The 14,132-nt window shown below is 37.8% G+C and overlaps 1 protein-coding gene across 11 annotated transcripts in view; it reads right to left on the bottom strand.

Annotated features, from left to right (window-relative positions):
* Positions 1 to 2,509: 2,509 nt before the first annotated feature.
* Positions 2,510 to 14,132, bottom strand: part of ELF2 (E74 like ETS transcription factor 2) — a 51,886-nt gene continuing 40,263 nt past the window's right edge. For all 11 annotated transcript variants that reach the window (XM_034401290.3, XM_034401291.3, XM_087874564.1 and 8 more), the window contains 6 exons: positions 13,200 to 13,313; positions 10,714 to 10,887; positions 10,162 to 10,251; positions 7,236 to 7,428; positions 6,593 to 6,934; positions 2,510 to 4,236 (listed from right to left, as the gene is read on the bottom strand). In XM_034401290.3, coding sequence (XP_034257181.1) covers positions 3,609 to 4,236; positions 6,593 to 6,934; positions 7,236 to 7,428; positions 10,162 to 10,251; positions 10,714 to 10,887; positions 13,200 to 13,313 — 1,541 coding nt within the window. In that variant the 3' untranslated portion in view covers positions 2,510 to 3,608. The remainder of the gene's footprint in view (positions 4,237 to 6,592; positions 6,935 to 7,235; positions 7,429 to 10,161; positions 10,252 to 10,713; positions 10,888 to 13,199; positions 13,314 to 14,132) is intronic.

The raw sequence follows: 14,132 nt of genomic DNA, 5'->3' as shown, positions 1-14,132 counted from the left end.
AAAATGGAGCTCATGGAAAGTGGGTGTTTTGTCTACAAGTCAGAAGATAAAAACTGGAGCAAAGGCTTTTCCTCCATGAGATAGGGAGAACATTTAATCATTGCCTTGCTGCCTGAAAAGATGGATCCAATCCTTTTTGGTTGACTCTTATCTACAGTGACTAAGAATGCTTAGATTTTACTCACTATTTTGTAGTACATCATGAAAGAAGATTTGGAATTCTTATCCGCAACACTAGCACAATTTAAGTGATGTCATCCTTATTTGAATTTAGGCCATATTTTCCTTTCAAAGAATATTTTTGTAAGACATAATTCCAATTACAACATCAAGTTCTTCCAAGGAATATATAATATATAACAAACCCACAAAAATTCCTTGCAATATGAGAGTTATTGGTATAAAAGAAAGATAAAATGGACACCACTAGAAGTGAAGACATCTTATTTTTACAGAATTGTCACATGTAAAGAACTGCAAATAGCCAGAATGCAACAACTGGATAAAATATTGTCCAATATTCTTCAAAATACTTAATATAAATGTTAATTAAAGTACTTTTACTTACACTGCAAATAATTCCAGCATCATCATCATATATAAGTATGGTCTGGGATCAAGCTGTAAGTTCTAGCTTTTTTCACTTTCCCCATTAAGCATTACCTCAATTTCAACCATCATTAACTCTGTAAAATCTGGAGAGATTTCCCCCACATACTTCAAGGAAAAAGAACTGTTGATGACCTGCCCTTTAAAATACAGAACTTTGGGAAAGCAAATTTCCACAAAAGCTCTCATGAAAGAAAGCCAAAATGGAGACATCATACGTGAAAAACTAAGTACACATTATTATTCAATAGCTCATAAAACCACTTTTAGCAGCAATAACTTTTAAGTAATTGTTTTCTGTATGACTTTATCAGTCTCACATTATTATGGAGGTATTTTGGCCCATTCTTCTTTACAACATTGCTTCAGTTCATTGAGGTTTGTAGGCATTTGTTTATGCACAGCTCTCTTGAGGTCTCACTACAGCATTTCAGTCTGGTTGAGATCTGGATTTTGACTGGACCACTGCAACACTTCGATTTTTTTTTCTTTTTCAGCTGTTGTAGATTTGCTGGTGTGCTCAGGATTATTGTCCTGTTGCATGATCCAATAGCAATAGCACTTACACTTATATACAGCTTCCCAGTGCTTTACAGCCCTCTCTAAGCCGTTTACAGAGAAAGCATACTGTTACCAACAATCTGGGTCCTCATTTTACTGACCTCGGAAGGATGAATCAACCTTGAATCATTCAGAATTGAACTCCTGGAGTGAGCAGTGAGTTAGCCTGCAGTACTGCATTCTAACCACTGTGCCACCACGGCTCCTGGTGTCAGCCTAGCTTAAGCTGTCAGACATGTGATCTCACATTTGACTCTAGAAAACTTAGTAGGCAGAGGAGTTCATGGTTGACTCAATGACTGCAAGATGTCCAGGTCCGGTGGCTGCAAAACAAGCCCAAATCATATCCCCCTCCACCATGCTTGCTATGAGATGTTTATGCTAATATGCTGATATGCTATGTTTGGCTTTTGCCAAACGTGGCGCTGTGCATTATGGCCAAATATCTCCACTTTGGTCTTGTCTGTCAAAGGATAATGTTCCAGAAGTCTTGTGATTTGTTCAGATATAATTTTGCAAACCTAAGTCTTGCTGCCATGTTCTTTTTAGAGAGAAGAGGCTTTCATCTGGCAATCCTTCCGAACAAACCATACTTATTCGGTCTTTTTCTAATTGTACTGTCATGAACTTTAACATTTTACATGCTATGGCTTGTAGAGTCTGAAATCTAACTCTTGGATTTTTTGCAATTTCTCTGAGCATTGCATGGCATGACCTTGGGGTGAACTTACTGGGAATCCACTCCTGGGAAGATTGGTAACTGTCTTGAATGACCTGCCTTTTCTTTTCTATTTCTGAATAATCTTCCTCACTGTAGAATGATGCTTTTAAGTTGTTTGGAAATGGCTTTATAACCCTTCCCAGATTGATGGGCTGCAACAATTGCTTCTCTAAGATCATCGCGTATGTCTTTACTCCTTGGCATTGTGTTAATGCACACCTTGAGTGCTGATTTCTTGCTCTTGACACCTGTGTGCCTCTTCCCTCTCTTTTTCAAGGAATCCCATTAACCTCCTATGAAGCTGGCTATTGCAACTTTTAATTCATTTTGGAACTGTAAAACAGTATAACACAAGTGTAAAGACAATTCCAGTCACCCAATTACCAGTTAATGGTTTAAATTAAATTATCATACAAGTTCATTCCATTGTGTTATCAACTAGATGTTGCTCCTATTTTCAGTAGAAGGACTGAGATCATTAACTTAATTCTTTGGTATATTTCCAATTCTGTACTATTTCTAAAACTAAGTTTTGAGAACTGAAGTAGAAAATTGTGTAGCAATGTTATCTGGATGAATACCAGAGGCACATTAAGGCTTGGAATAAAGAGACACCAATTTTAAATTTCATTATCTGTATTTCAGTAAAACCTACTTGAATACACTTTGAAACAAGAGTACAACAAAATAGAATATACTTTAAATGTTGAATATACAAACTATTATAGTTCATTCTGAACACTGGTACTTTCCTCTAACTTCAACTAAAAAATATACAAGCTTTTAATCTACCTGACAAGAGTTCATGCCAAGCGTGACCTTTCAAGTGACAGAGTAAAAGCTGAAATTGAAATGTATGCACAGATGTCCAGGCGAAGTGGGTGATCCAAGCAGCAAGAGGCTGAACAACCTCTGGCCACTTGGACCCCAATTAAGAAACCAACAGACTTGACTACCATACAAAATATGTTACATGTAATTCTATAACAATACTGTGCTAGGTATAAGATTTTTTTAAAAAAATTGTTTTAATAAAAAATGCTTTACACAAAGAAGCCTTTAGCTTATTTCAACAAAGGTAACTGAAAATCAGTCTAAGGCTTTTGTTTTAAAATCTGCTTAAGCTGCATGGGACAAAAAAATTCTCTAAGTCTTCAACTTCTTGTAAGAAGTTCTTTAATTCTTTCCTTATTCACATTCAAGAATACCTAGTAGCAGAGTTTTTCACATAGCACCAGTTGAACACTGTGAGTACACAGTAGTAATTGCTGGTATGCATATTCAAATGCATCAAATGTGTTTTGTGTAACAATGAGCCTCTTCTAGATGCCCCCTCCATCTACATAAGCCAAGACCCTCACAGAACCAGTTTAGTGTTCCATGTCTTAGTGTAACTGGTAATGCAGTGAGCCTCCTGAGTGCTCACCCGCTATTCCCTTCGGCTCCAGCAATTTTCTTTCTTCATCAGCTTAACCCTGATATACAAGAGGCAATTGTGTCAGTGTGTAGATCTAGTTCAATTCCCACTGAAACATGGGACATTATTTTGCTTCCAGTAAATTTCTAATATATGCATAACTATTAACAATTTTTTAAAAAATCAGTTCTTTCAACTTCTTGTTTGTGTCCAATTCCCTGGCTTCCTATGTATGTCAGTTTGCTTAATTCCACAATGGTCTATGTAATTAATGTTCACAGCTGCTTTTTTTTTTTTTTTTCATTTTTCGCATGTTACTATTCCTTCTGTTTTCACTTGTACAGGTAGAGCAATAGCAGAGGGTGTACTAACAACGACGACGTGAGTGACTGTTTTGGTTCCATCTGCTGGTTTCTCTTCTTGTACTAGTTGCAGGGTCTTGATCTCCCGTTCCTGCTTTAAAGCCACTGCTTCAGATTTGACCTCTGGACTTTTTATAACTGCACTAATTACCCTGGGTGGAGTATGGCTACTTGCCTGCTGGGCAGGCATTGATAATCTCATCACTGGTGTCCCGTGGGCTAAAGATACTGGAGTAAGTGCTCTCACAGCCAGAGGTGTTCCAACTATGTTAATACTCCCTGTCCCTGGCAAACCAGTTTTTGTTTGCAACTGGCATTGTGCAAGTTGTGTAGCAGGGATGGTGATTATTTTTGTAGGCTGCATTGTGATTTTCTCTCCATTTTCAGCAGATGATGGCATCATTGTAGGGATTGTTTGGATAACTACCTTTGGGGTTGTTGCTGTTGTTGGGCTTGTGCTGGTAATCAATGGTGACCCTGCATTTACTGACTGCACTGCAACAGTTGATATTTTCTGTCCCAGAGATGTCATTACAACAGGCACTTGCATAGCCACCCGAACAGTTCTGTTAAATAGATGAAGATAAACACTACATGAAGACCAAAAATTTGTGTCAGATACATGCTTTAACTGAATAAAAGACCTTTTAATCAAAAGAAACAATTATTATATTTTATAAATCTGACATAAAGGCAAAAGTTTCTTCCACTACCCCAATTCCAAACTGAATTCTTTGAAGTTTCAGAAGTTACTTTATCACTCCTTATTGCTACTAAAAAAAAATGGGACATAAGTGTAACAAAAAACAGAACAAAGCAAAACAAGACACTGTCATTTTAGATTATCCCAACAGTTGTTTAAGTTGACAAATCCTTAGGGAAGGGAAGGGAAGGGGAGGGGAGGGGAGGGGAGGGGAGGAAAGGGAAAGGGAAAGGGAAAGGGAAAGGGAAAGGGAAAGCATTTAGGAAGAAAACAGACTTTCTTTTCAGAACAACTTTTCCTGAGGTCCATGACTGCACATAGTTCTTCAAAGTTGTAGGTATGGGCCCAGAATCCTCCAAAATTGCTTCAGGTAATCCTCAACTTATGACCAGTCCATGTAACAATTGTTCAAAGTTACAATAGCCTTGGAAAAAATGCTTCATGGATTGTAAATCACTTCCAACTGTCACAATTTTTTTTGACGACTTCTGTGCCACGCAATCATAAGATTGTGAACTGAGCACTTGACAACCCAATTCCACTTAATGGCCGGTTACCGAATGCCCAACAATCATCTAATCACCATTGACAATCTTCCCTACTGGCTTTCCTAGAAAGTCAACGCTTTCGATTTCAGTAGTGAGAAAATTTTCAGCCCATGAATAAAGAGACACTCATGTGTAGCCTGCACTGGGACCTCCCAGGGCTCTGATGCACTCTGTGCTCCTTATCTTATTGCTGCCTGTCCACTATCACACTGAAAATACTCCCTGCAGAACAGAGACAAAGCCTCACTTCAGGAAGGTGAATGGGTATAGAAGTGTACACACACATAGGAGAAAGAAAAGGCAGAAAGTGGGAGAAGAGTGTATGCATGTGTATGAGAGAGAGAAGTGATGAGTTTGGGAGTGAGCAATAATAGCTGAATAAAGCGGGGAAGAGGGCGGGGAGGAGGAAGACTAACTGGAGGGCAAAGAGAAAAAGGGCAGGAAAAGGAAGGGGAAGGGAGTGTCACCCTTTGTCACTCTTGGGCTTCCTCCAGCTCTGCTGTCCCTTTCCTGCCATCCGGGCCAAAGGCATACATGCCTTTGGGGGGGGGGGAGTTAGTACTTCCCAAAAGCAGCACTTGAAAATAGCAACCGTCTCAACTGTTTCTCTGCTGGGAAATGGGGTTCCTTTCCAAACTCATTCTAGCAAATTCCTGTCACTCCTCAGCAGGTGTGTGGAGGTTTAGCATGCTTGCATTTCAGAAGGGAGGCTTTTCAGCACCAGAGCAGATAGACAGCAGTAAGGTAAAGAGGCTCAGCACAGGAAGTGTGCTGTGGTTGGCAGGGAAGATTTTCAGCCCCTGAGCAGATAGAGACTCAGACATGGCCAGCATCAGGCCTCCCATGATCTCCGCCAACCCAAAGCACCCACCACATCTTGCCTGAGACTCCACTTAACAGCCTGTGAGATTGCTTAACAACCAGGAATGCTGGAATTGCACTTGTTGGGTGAAGAGGTCATGTGATGTCTCACTTAATGACTGCTTTGCTCAACAACCAAGGTGGTTGCTAAGTTGATGACTACCTGTATAAGAACTCTAAACAATATCACAAAAGCAAAACAATAAAAATATCTCTGGAAATAATTATGTAGCATATTTGTTTTTTTTAAAAACATACAGAAATGACTTAAATTTAATTTTTGCCCCAATTTAGCATAACATATGGCCCTTGACCTAGACCAGAGGTCTGCAACCTTAAATACTCAAAGAGCCATTTGGATCCGTTTCCCACAGACAAAAAAACACTGGGAGCCACAAAACCCTTCCCATGCCTCACTATTTCTTGAGCGGCCACAAAAGTAGCATATGTAGTTGAATTAAATGTTCTGTTTACTTCTGAAACTTTTCTTTTCTTTGATTTATCCATGGTTGGCCTATCGGGGGTTGAAAAGCTCAATACATCGCGTGCCGGTGAGTATCGCACATTGGTGGTTGCGATGCATATTTTGAGTGACAGGGAGCCACAGCAGAGAGGTGAGAGCCACATGCAGCTCCAGAGCCGCAGGTTGCTAACCCCTGACTCAGACCAGTGTTTCTCAACCATAACTTTGAATACATGCACTTCAACTGGCTGGGGAATTCTGAGAGTTGAAGTCCACATATTTTAAAGTTGCTGAGGTTGAGAAACACTGACCTAGACTACTCAGTATGTAAATCATATTGCACTCACCTGGGAGCAGTTGTTGCTGAAACGGTAGTTGTGGTGGGTGAACAAGATGACATTTCATGTCCAGGTGAGGAGATACTCACTCTGGCAACAGATTTCTCTGATCTTGTGCAGGTCAATTGAGAAGTGCTTTTTCCTGTGCGAGCAGAACTCGCTGTTTTTAAGAGGTTTTCTGCAGACAGTGATACACGTTCCAATGATTTCTCATCAGTGGACATGGATAAATCTTCACTGCCGCACTCACTTTTGTCATCAATAACAACAATATTTTTGGGCATTTCCTTGAATTGATATACTAGCCTTTGTCCTTCAACTTTTGCTAGAATTCCTCTTTGATAATAGTATCTGAAAGAAATACAAAAGTGTAGAACATTAACCTAAATAAACTATTTCCATTAGGTTTCGAACCTTTAAGTTACTTCGTTCATAAAAGTGGTGTCTCAATTTTTTCTACCTAAAGATACATATCAGTACTTAATTTTAGAAGGCAAATGAAGTAAATAATATTTTCCTTAGGAGTGAAAAAAATGAAATGTTAGTTTAAGAGCATTAAAAAGGTTGTAGAGAAAGCATGATACCCATATTAGTTTAAAAAAACATTTTCAATATTTTCATCTCATTTTTTTTCTTCATTCTTTTTCTTTACCTCAAGGCTCTTCCCATTGTCTCATAGTTCATATCAGGCTTGTTCTTGTGTTTTCCCCACAACTTGGAAACTGCTTTGGAGTCCACGAGTTTAAAAATGCCTTTTTCTCGCTGAGTCCATTTGATATATCGAGGGCAAGTATTTTTATCTTGAAGTAAATCCAGAAGGAATTCCCACAAATAGGTTGTATTTCCTATTTGCAAAACATATATTTCAGCAAATCAAAGAGCTAATTACCTCCAAACAAAATCATGCAAATAGACAACATATTGGAATAACATTTAATTGCTATGTTACATAGTGTTTTTATAAAAGCTAGGCATATATTAAATATATTTTCAAAATGGGCAGAAATCAATTTTTGGAAGGAGATAGTTAAAGACAGTTTTGTACTTATTTACTTATTTAAAATGATATAGCAAAAGTACTGAGAGCTTTCTAGAGTAGAAATTTGCTATGTAATTTTTAGTATTTTTCCAATAATCTTGAAAATGCATTTGTAATTTCCTAAATGAACATCCCATATTTTTACTTTTGGAATGAAAGCATTATTAATTATTGTCATTTAAAAATACTTTTATACATAAATAATCAAATAAAGGTGCTGATAACAAAAAATGTTGAAATTTGATGTTATTTAAAAGATCTCATCTCCTTGCCAAAATAATAAACTAGTTAGCATCAAATTTCTGATAAATTTAATAGAAATATGTATCAAAAGAATACATTGTTTAAAAAGCTTATGTAGTTCCCAAGAACATCTATTACTAATAACTTCAAGATTAAGTAGTTAATTTTTTTTCAAAGCAAAGTATATTCTACTATTCTTATATCAGCAAAAAAAAAAAGAAGAAGAAAAGGAAAAGAAAATAAGCACTCCAACTCATTTTTAGCAAGATTTCTAAGCAGCAAGCCAAAAATGAAGGTCATTCTCAGATCTTTTTTTAAAAAAGGCTCCCATTCTGAATATATGTGGCTATATTAAGAAATAGCCAAATACATATGTCTTAATACCACTTTAAATTTGAGGGTAGGGATAGGTAGGATACAGGTTTTTCTCTAAATAACTAATGTATATTAGACAATATAAAGGTCTAAGTATACAATGCAATACATGTAATGTAAAATGTAATATATAATGTACAAAATGTAATATACAACAGCTACCACATATCTACATATACCAACCTCTTAGTAATAAATATATAAAGACTCCTTAGCAAAATATCAGAATCTGCAAATGATAACCTGGGGAAATTAGAATAAACTTTGTGGCCAGTGAAGTGTCTTTCTCCCAGCTATTAATAGAATGTATCATCTCAACCATCAAAAAACACTAAAACAAATATTACAACCTTAAATAACTATTAGAGACAGATACGTGATGAGATGAAATAAATACTGTACCAATGACCAACTGAATAAGGTTAATACACAGGCACACAACCTGTAAACAGTGTGCAACAACAAAAAGCCAATCTGTAGATTCCCATAGGTGCTCAAAATAATCTCACCAGTAATCACTCTGCAACTATTAAGCAAAAGTGAGGTCTTATTACAGACAGACTGGTGAATCCATGGGCAGATGCCTATCGTTTTTGTATCAAAATGCACAACAAGTCTGCTTTCTGTTGTATTTTTAAAAAAAACTTCTCATTCTGGTCTTACAGTCCTCGTATTTCTGAAACACTAAATAGATCCAGTCCTACTTAGCTTTAAACAAGATTGCCTGGATGCTGTGACTCTCCGGGAGATACAAGTAACAGCAGTACCCTCCACTCAACTGTCCTTGAAGGCCAATACAGGAACATTCCCTACCTGGAGAGATAATGCCCTTGTGACTCTGGAAACACAGAAACAACATAGCATGTGCTTCTCTGTATTACAGTGCCTGTATTACAGAGACATTCATACTAGCTTTGTCTCACCATTATTGCATACATACATATCCAAGGTGCACATGACAATTTGAAACCTCCCTGCTGCTTTCAGCTACTAATCCTGCTACAGCATACAATGCTGCCAGGTTCTGCGCAGCAGCACTGAAAATCTATCAGACCTGTGTCATAAAACAATCTTAATGAATACCTAGTTCATCATACCAGAGTGCTCTATACCTGGTAGATTTAGTCTGCCACATATTAACCCTACACCCATCTAATGCTCCTACCCCTCCATTTAGATTTCTTTCCGAGTTTGATTTTTAAATATAAAATTTTATATTTTGTAGCTTTTTTATAATAATAATAATTATATAGACTCTAATATATTTTCTATGCTTTTTAATTGATTGTACCCCACCCTTCATAGGCTGGTCTTTGACTGTAACAAAGATGTGACAGAATTAATAGCAATAAGGAAATAATTTTATCAACTATATGAAAATCAGAAAACAAGGGGGAAAGAGCTTTAACACCCCTAATTTGCAATCTCATTCTAAATTTCCATTTAGAGATCTTGAAACAACCTATTTCTGCTGGAATGAAAAGGGACCTACAGGAAACTTTGTGGAAAACTAGTGGGATGTGTTGATTAAAATTTTGGACTCCGGTTCAAATACAGCCTCAACCATCGAGGGTCCCTAAGTGACTTTGAGCAAGTAATTTTCTCTCAGCATAACCTAAAAGTCAGACACTAATCAACAGTAATAAATACTCTGCTAATATGCTAAATGCTACTGTAAATCTTCAGCAGAAGTATCACATTTCAGCTGGGAAAAAATCACATTGCCCAAGCCACATACAGACAGAAATGTATACCAGAAATCAAAACTTTTAACAGAACCTTAGTTGATTGGGGGGGAAAGCTTGAAAACTCTAAAAGACCCGGCTCCAATTGGTCTTTATTGTTAAGCATTAGTGCTATGGGGAATATGTTTTCCTAAATATTTCACAATATTTAAAATAAAATATAATTAGCATATTACCTTTGCCCTCTCTTGCCTTCTTTTTTATACCCAAGTCTGGAGATGAACTGCAAATGGTTGATGGCACTTGAGATTTTGGCTTACGGCCAGCTGCAGTGAAAGAATAATAAAAAATAGTATTTCTCACCTTCAGTTCTCTCAGAGTTTAGTTTAACAAAAATAAATCATTAAGGCTGATCTTATGCAGCTTTAGAAATACTGATGCAGAAGGTTAATATTTCCTACTTGCAATTTAGAACACTACTCCATCACAGTAGAAAAACAATACAGTGCAAGTACAACCATAATTATAATCACATCTGATGTATTCAATCAATCAAGGGCCATTAAGCCTCATCTTGAAAGTATTTATTTTAAGTAAGCATTTACAATTGTTTACTGACAACTCAATCTTTAACCAGTTCCAACCAAATACTAACCAATGGAAAAGTACTAATGTAAAAATATCAATCTGAATAGCCTTTCTAGGCAAATGATCATATGGAAAATATGCCGTGGCTCACTGAACTGTTCTGCTACTTCTAGTTATCATACAAACGTTACATGAAGTACCTTTCTTTTTTTTCATGGGCTCATGGATTTCTGGAGAAGTTTGTGAAGGAGATGCATCCATTGGTTCAGATTCTTCAGTGGATACTTCCACAACTGTTTCTGTGATTACGTCTGGTCTCATTGCAGCATGGATGAACTCTGGAGTTGACACACAAGGCGGAACAAAAACTTCCACTAAAGAAAGCAAATAAATAAATAAGGTAAAGGCTTTTTAAAAAAAAATCCTGATTTTTCAAGTTACAAATAAACTAAATATATTCCAAATTTTGGAAGCATTCCCAAAAGGTGCCAAATGAAAAATAAAGTTTTCTCATCATTCATTTGCATTCAGTTCCTAGAATACCCACAAATAATGTGGGGCTGCCTTTATTATGACACAACATGGGTTAATTGTTTTCAGTATTGGAAAGTTTGTATACTAAATTACAGCCTGGAAATAACTGTGTTCTGTATTTCATTTCATTTCATTTTATTAGATTTCTATACCGCCCTACTCCCGAAGGACTTAGGGCGGTGCACAGCCAAACAATAAAAACACATACAATACAAAATTTAAAAAATAGAATAAAATCAAATTAAATAATTTTGGCCCCGACAAATTTAAAACCCTAAACTTTTAAAACCAATTTAAAATTGAATATATAAAATACTAAAAGATATTTAAAATTTTAAAAATCTTTTATAAAATAGGGGGAAAATTAGGCCAGGCCGGCCTGGTGAAATAGTAAGGTCTTTAAGGCGCGGCGGAAGGTGCGCAGATCTGGGATCCTCCGTATCTCTGGGGGGAGCTCGTTCCAGATAGTAGGTGCCCCCACAGAGAAGGCTCTCCCCCTGGGGGCCGCCAGTCGGCATTGTTTGGCTGACGGCACCCGGAGGAGCCCCTCTCTATGGGAGCGTGGGAGGCTATTGGTGGTAGTAGGCGGTAGTAGTAGGCCGTAGTAGGCGGTCCCGCAAGTACCCGGGTCCTAAGCCATGGAGCGCTTTAAAGGTGGTAACCAGAACCTTGAAGCGCACCCGGAAGATCACCGGGAGCCAGTGCAGCTCGCGCAGGAGGGGTGTTACATGGAAACGCCCCCATTACCACCCGCGCGACCGCACTCTGCGCCAGTTGGAGCCTCCGGGTGCTCCTCAAGGGGAGCCCCATGTAGAGAGCGTTGCAATAGTCCAGGCGGGAGGTGACAAGGGCATGAGTGACCGTGCGTTAACAAGTCCCGATCCAGAAAGGGACGCAACTGGCGAATCAGGCAAACCTGATGAAAAATCCTCCCGGTCACGGCCGTCAAGTGCTCTTCTAAAGACAGCCGTGAATCCAGGAGGACGCCCAAGTTGCGAGCCCTCTCCGTGGGGGCCAATGATTCGCCCCCAATAGTCAGTGATGGCGTCAACTGACTATATCGGGACGTCGGAAACCACAGCCACTCAGTCTTGGATGGGTTGAGCCTGAGCCTGTTCCTCCCCATCCAGATCCGTACGGCATCCAGGCACCAGGACATCACTTCAAGGGCATCGTTGGGGTGGCCTGGGGTGGAGATGTACAGCTGGGTGTCGTCAGCGTACTGATGGTACTCCACCCCGAAACCACGGATGATCTCGCCCAGCAGCTTCACATAAATGTTGAACAGGAGAGGTGAGAGGACCGACCCTTGCGGCACCCCACATATGAGGGGCCTCGGGGTCGACCTCTGTCCCCCTGTCAACACAGACTGCGACCGGTCAGAGAGAAAGGAGGAGAACCACCGCAACACAGTGCCTCCCACTCCCGAGGATCTGTATGACATTCATTCATTCATAAATTTAAAAAACTTAGGATTTTTTTATTGAAATGAACCACAATTGTTCGCTAAATATTCATTTCAGCTAATCCCTGGATATTATAGTCTAGTTTGTTCCTCATTAGCATATCACTTCCTCCCATTTTATAAACTGTGTCACTATCACTAGATACAAACCACAAATTGCATGTAAAGGTAATAATTAAATCTACAATGAATGTGGATAAATTTAACCTGATGATACAAACAGAAAGAAAATTGAAACCAAGTACAAGAAAACATTGTTTTCTGCTGGCTTCAGTTAAGAAAAACTGAGATAGGTTTATTAATTGATGTACAGATCAATCTAAAGTGATACTTATTAGGTGGAATTTTCTGGAAACAGAAAATGTGCAGTGTATGTTCCAAATAGCTATAATCATACAGTAATTATGAATTACACCAACATTCTTTTCATGCAGTAATGCAATATTGCACTGGGTAACATTACATACCACATGCAGTATACAATTTGTAGACCAGTTTTAGGAACAAAATTACTCATGACCTATGAGCAGAAAGGTATAATTAAATACTAACTGATTAATATTCCTCCCCTCTCATCCGAATTAAGATAACCTGAAGGTCTGAAAACATTTATACTGAATATTACCCAGGGGATAGCTATGTGGTGAAAATAATAAGACATTTAACTGGTCTGATTGATTCACATACCTGGACTTCTAGCATCTCTTAAGCAGGTTGGAGATTCCATATGAAGCAAGGCTTCTGCTGCTTCAATTGTCTTATCTGAACAGTGCACATTGCTGCCATGAACAGATGCTTCCACTGTAAAAAAATAAACATTTGACAGATATTGTGAGCCAGAAGTTTCATATGCCATATAATTTTATTTATACACATGGTTGTAGACAAAAATATATATTAGATGTATATTCTCATTTTTTGACATTAGAGTGCATTACTTTCTTTTACAAACCTCAAATCTAAAATCCAGTGGTTAAGTTATCATACTAAGCCGAAGCCAAAACCAAACCAAGCACATGATAGCTTAGAGAAGTAGAAACCTAGTTTACTTAGTTCTAGAAAATTAAGAGAAAAATGTACATTCTGCATAAAGTTCATCATTCAAGAACAGCCTACTTTATTCAGTCTCCTCTAGAATAAACAAACAAGCAAAAAAATTAGTTAACATACTGAACAACCGTATGAAAAGGTTGAACCATTCCTGGTCAAATTGTATGCTTTAAAGAATTCCTAAAAAGCAGAACTGACATAATTTATGCATGTTACAAACATATACTTTAACTGGGGTGTCTAGACTTTTGCAGTCAACTCTTATATCCAACATTCAATCCACAAGAATATATATTTATAGAAGTAGTCCACAAAGATGTGCCAGTAGTGTAACATACATTGTGGAGTACTAAATCATAAGATTAGTGATGTCAAATTTAAAAAAATAGGACTGTTCAATCGATCCCCTAAGAGACATGCATATTTGCATTTAAAAGGTAATCTATAAGAAATTTTAGAATTCTAATTGCCTATTTACATCATTATGTTTAATCATTATTTCAAAAGAACTAACTTAAGCACATCCTTGATCCTTATCTTTACTGTTCACACTCCTAAGCAAATAAATCA

Source organism: Pantherophis guttatus, chromosome 8, assembly GCF_059756535.1.
Source record: "Pantherophis guttatus breed Tessera chromosome 8, ASM5975653v1, whole genome shotgun sequence".
Lineage (NCBI taxonomy): Eukaryota > Metazoa > Chordata > Lepidosauria > Squamata > Colubridae > Pantherophis > Pantherophis guttatus.
This window is presented reverse-complemented; position numbering and strand designations above follow the sequence as displayed.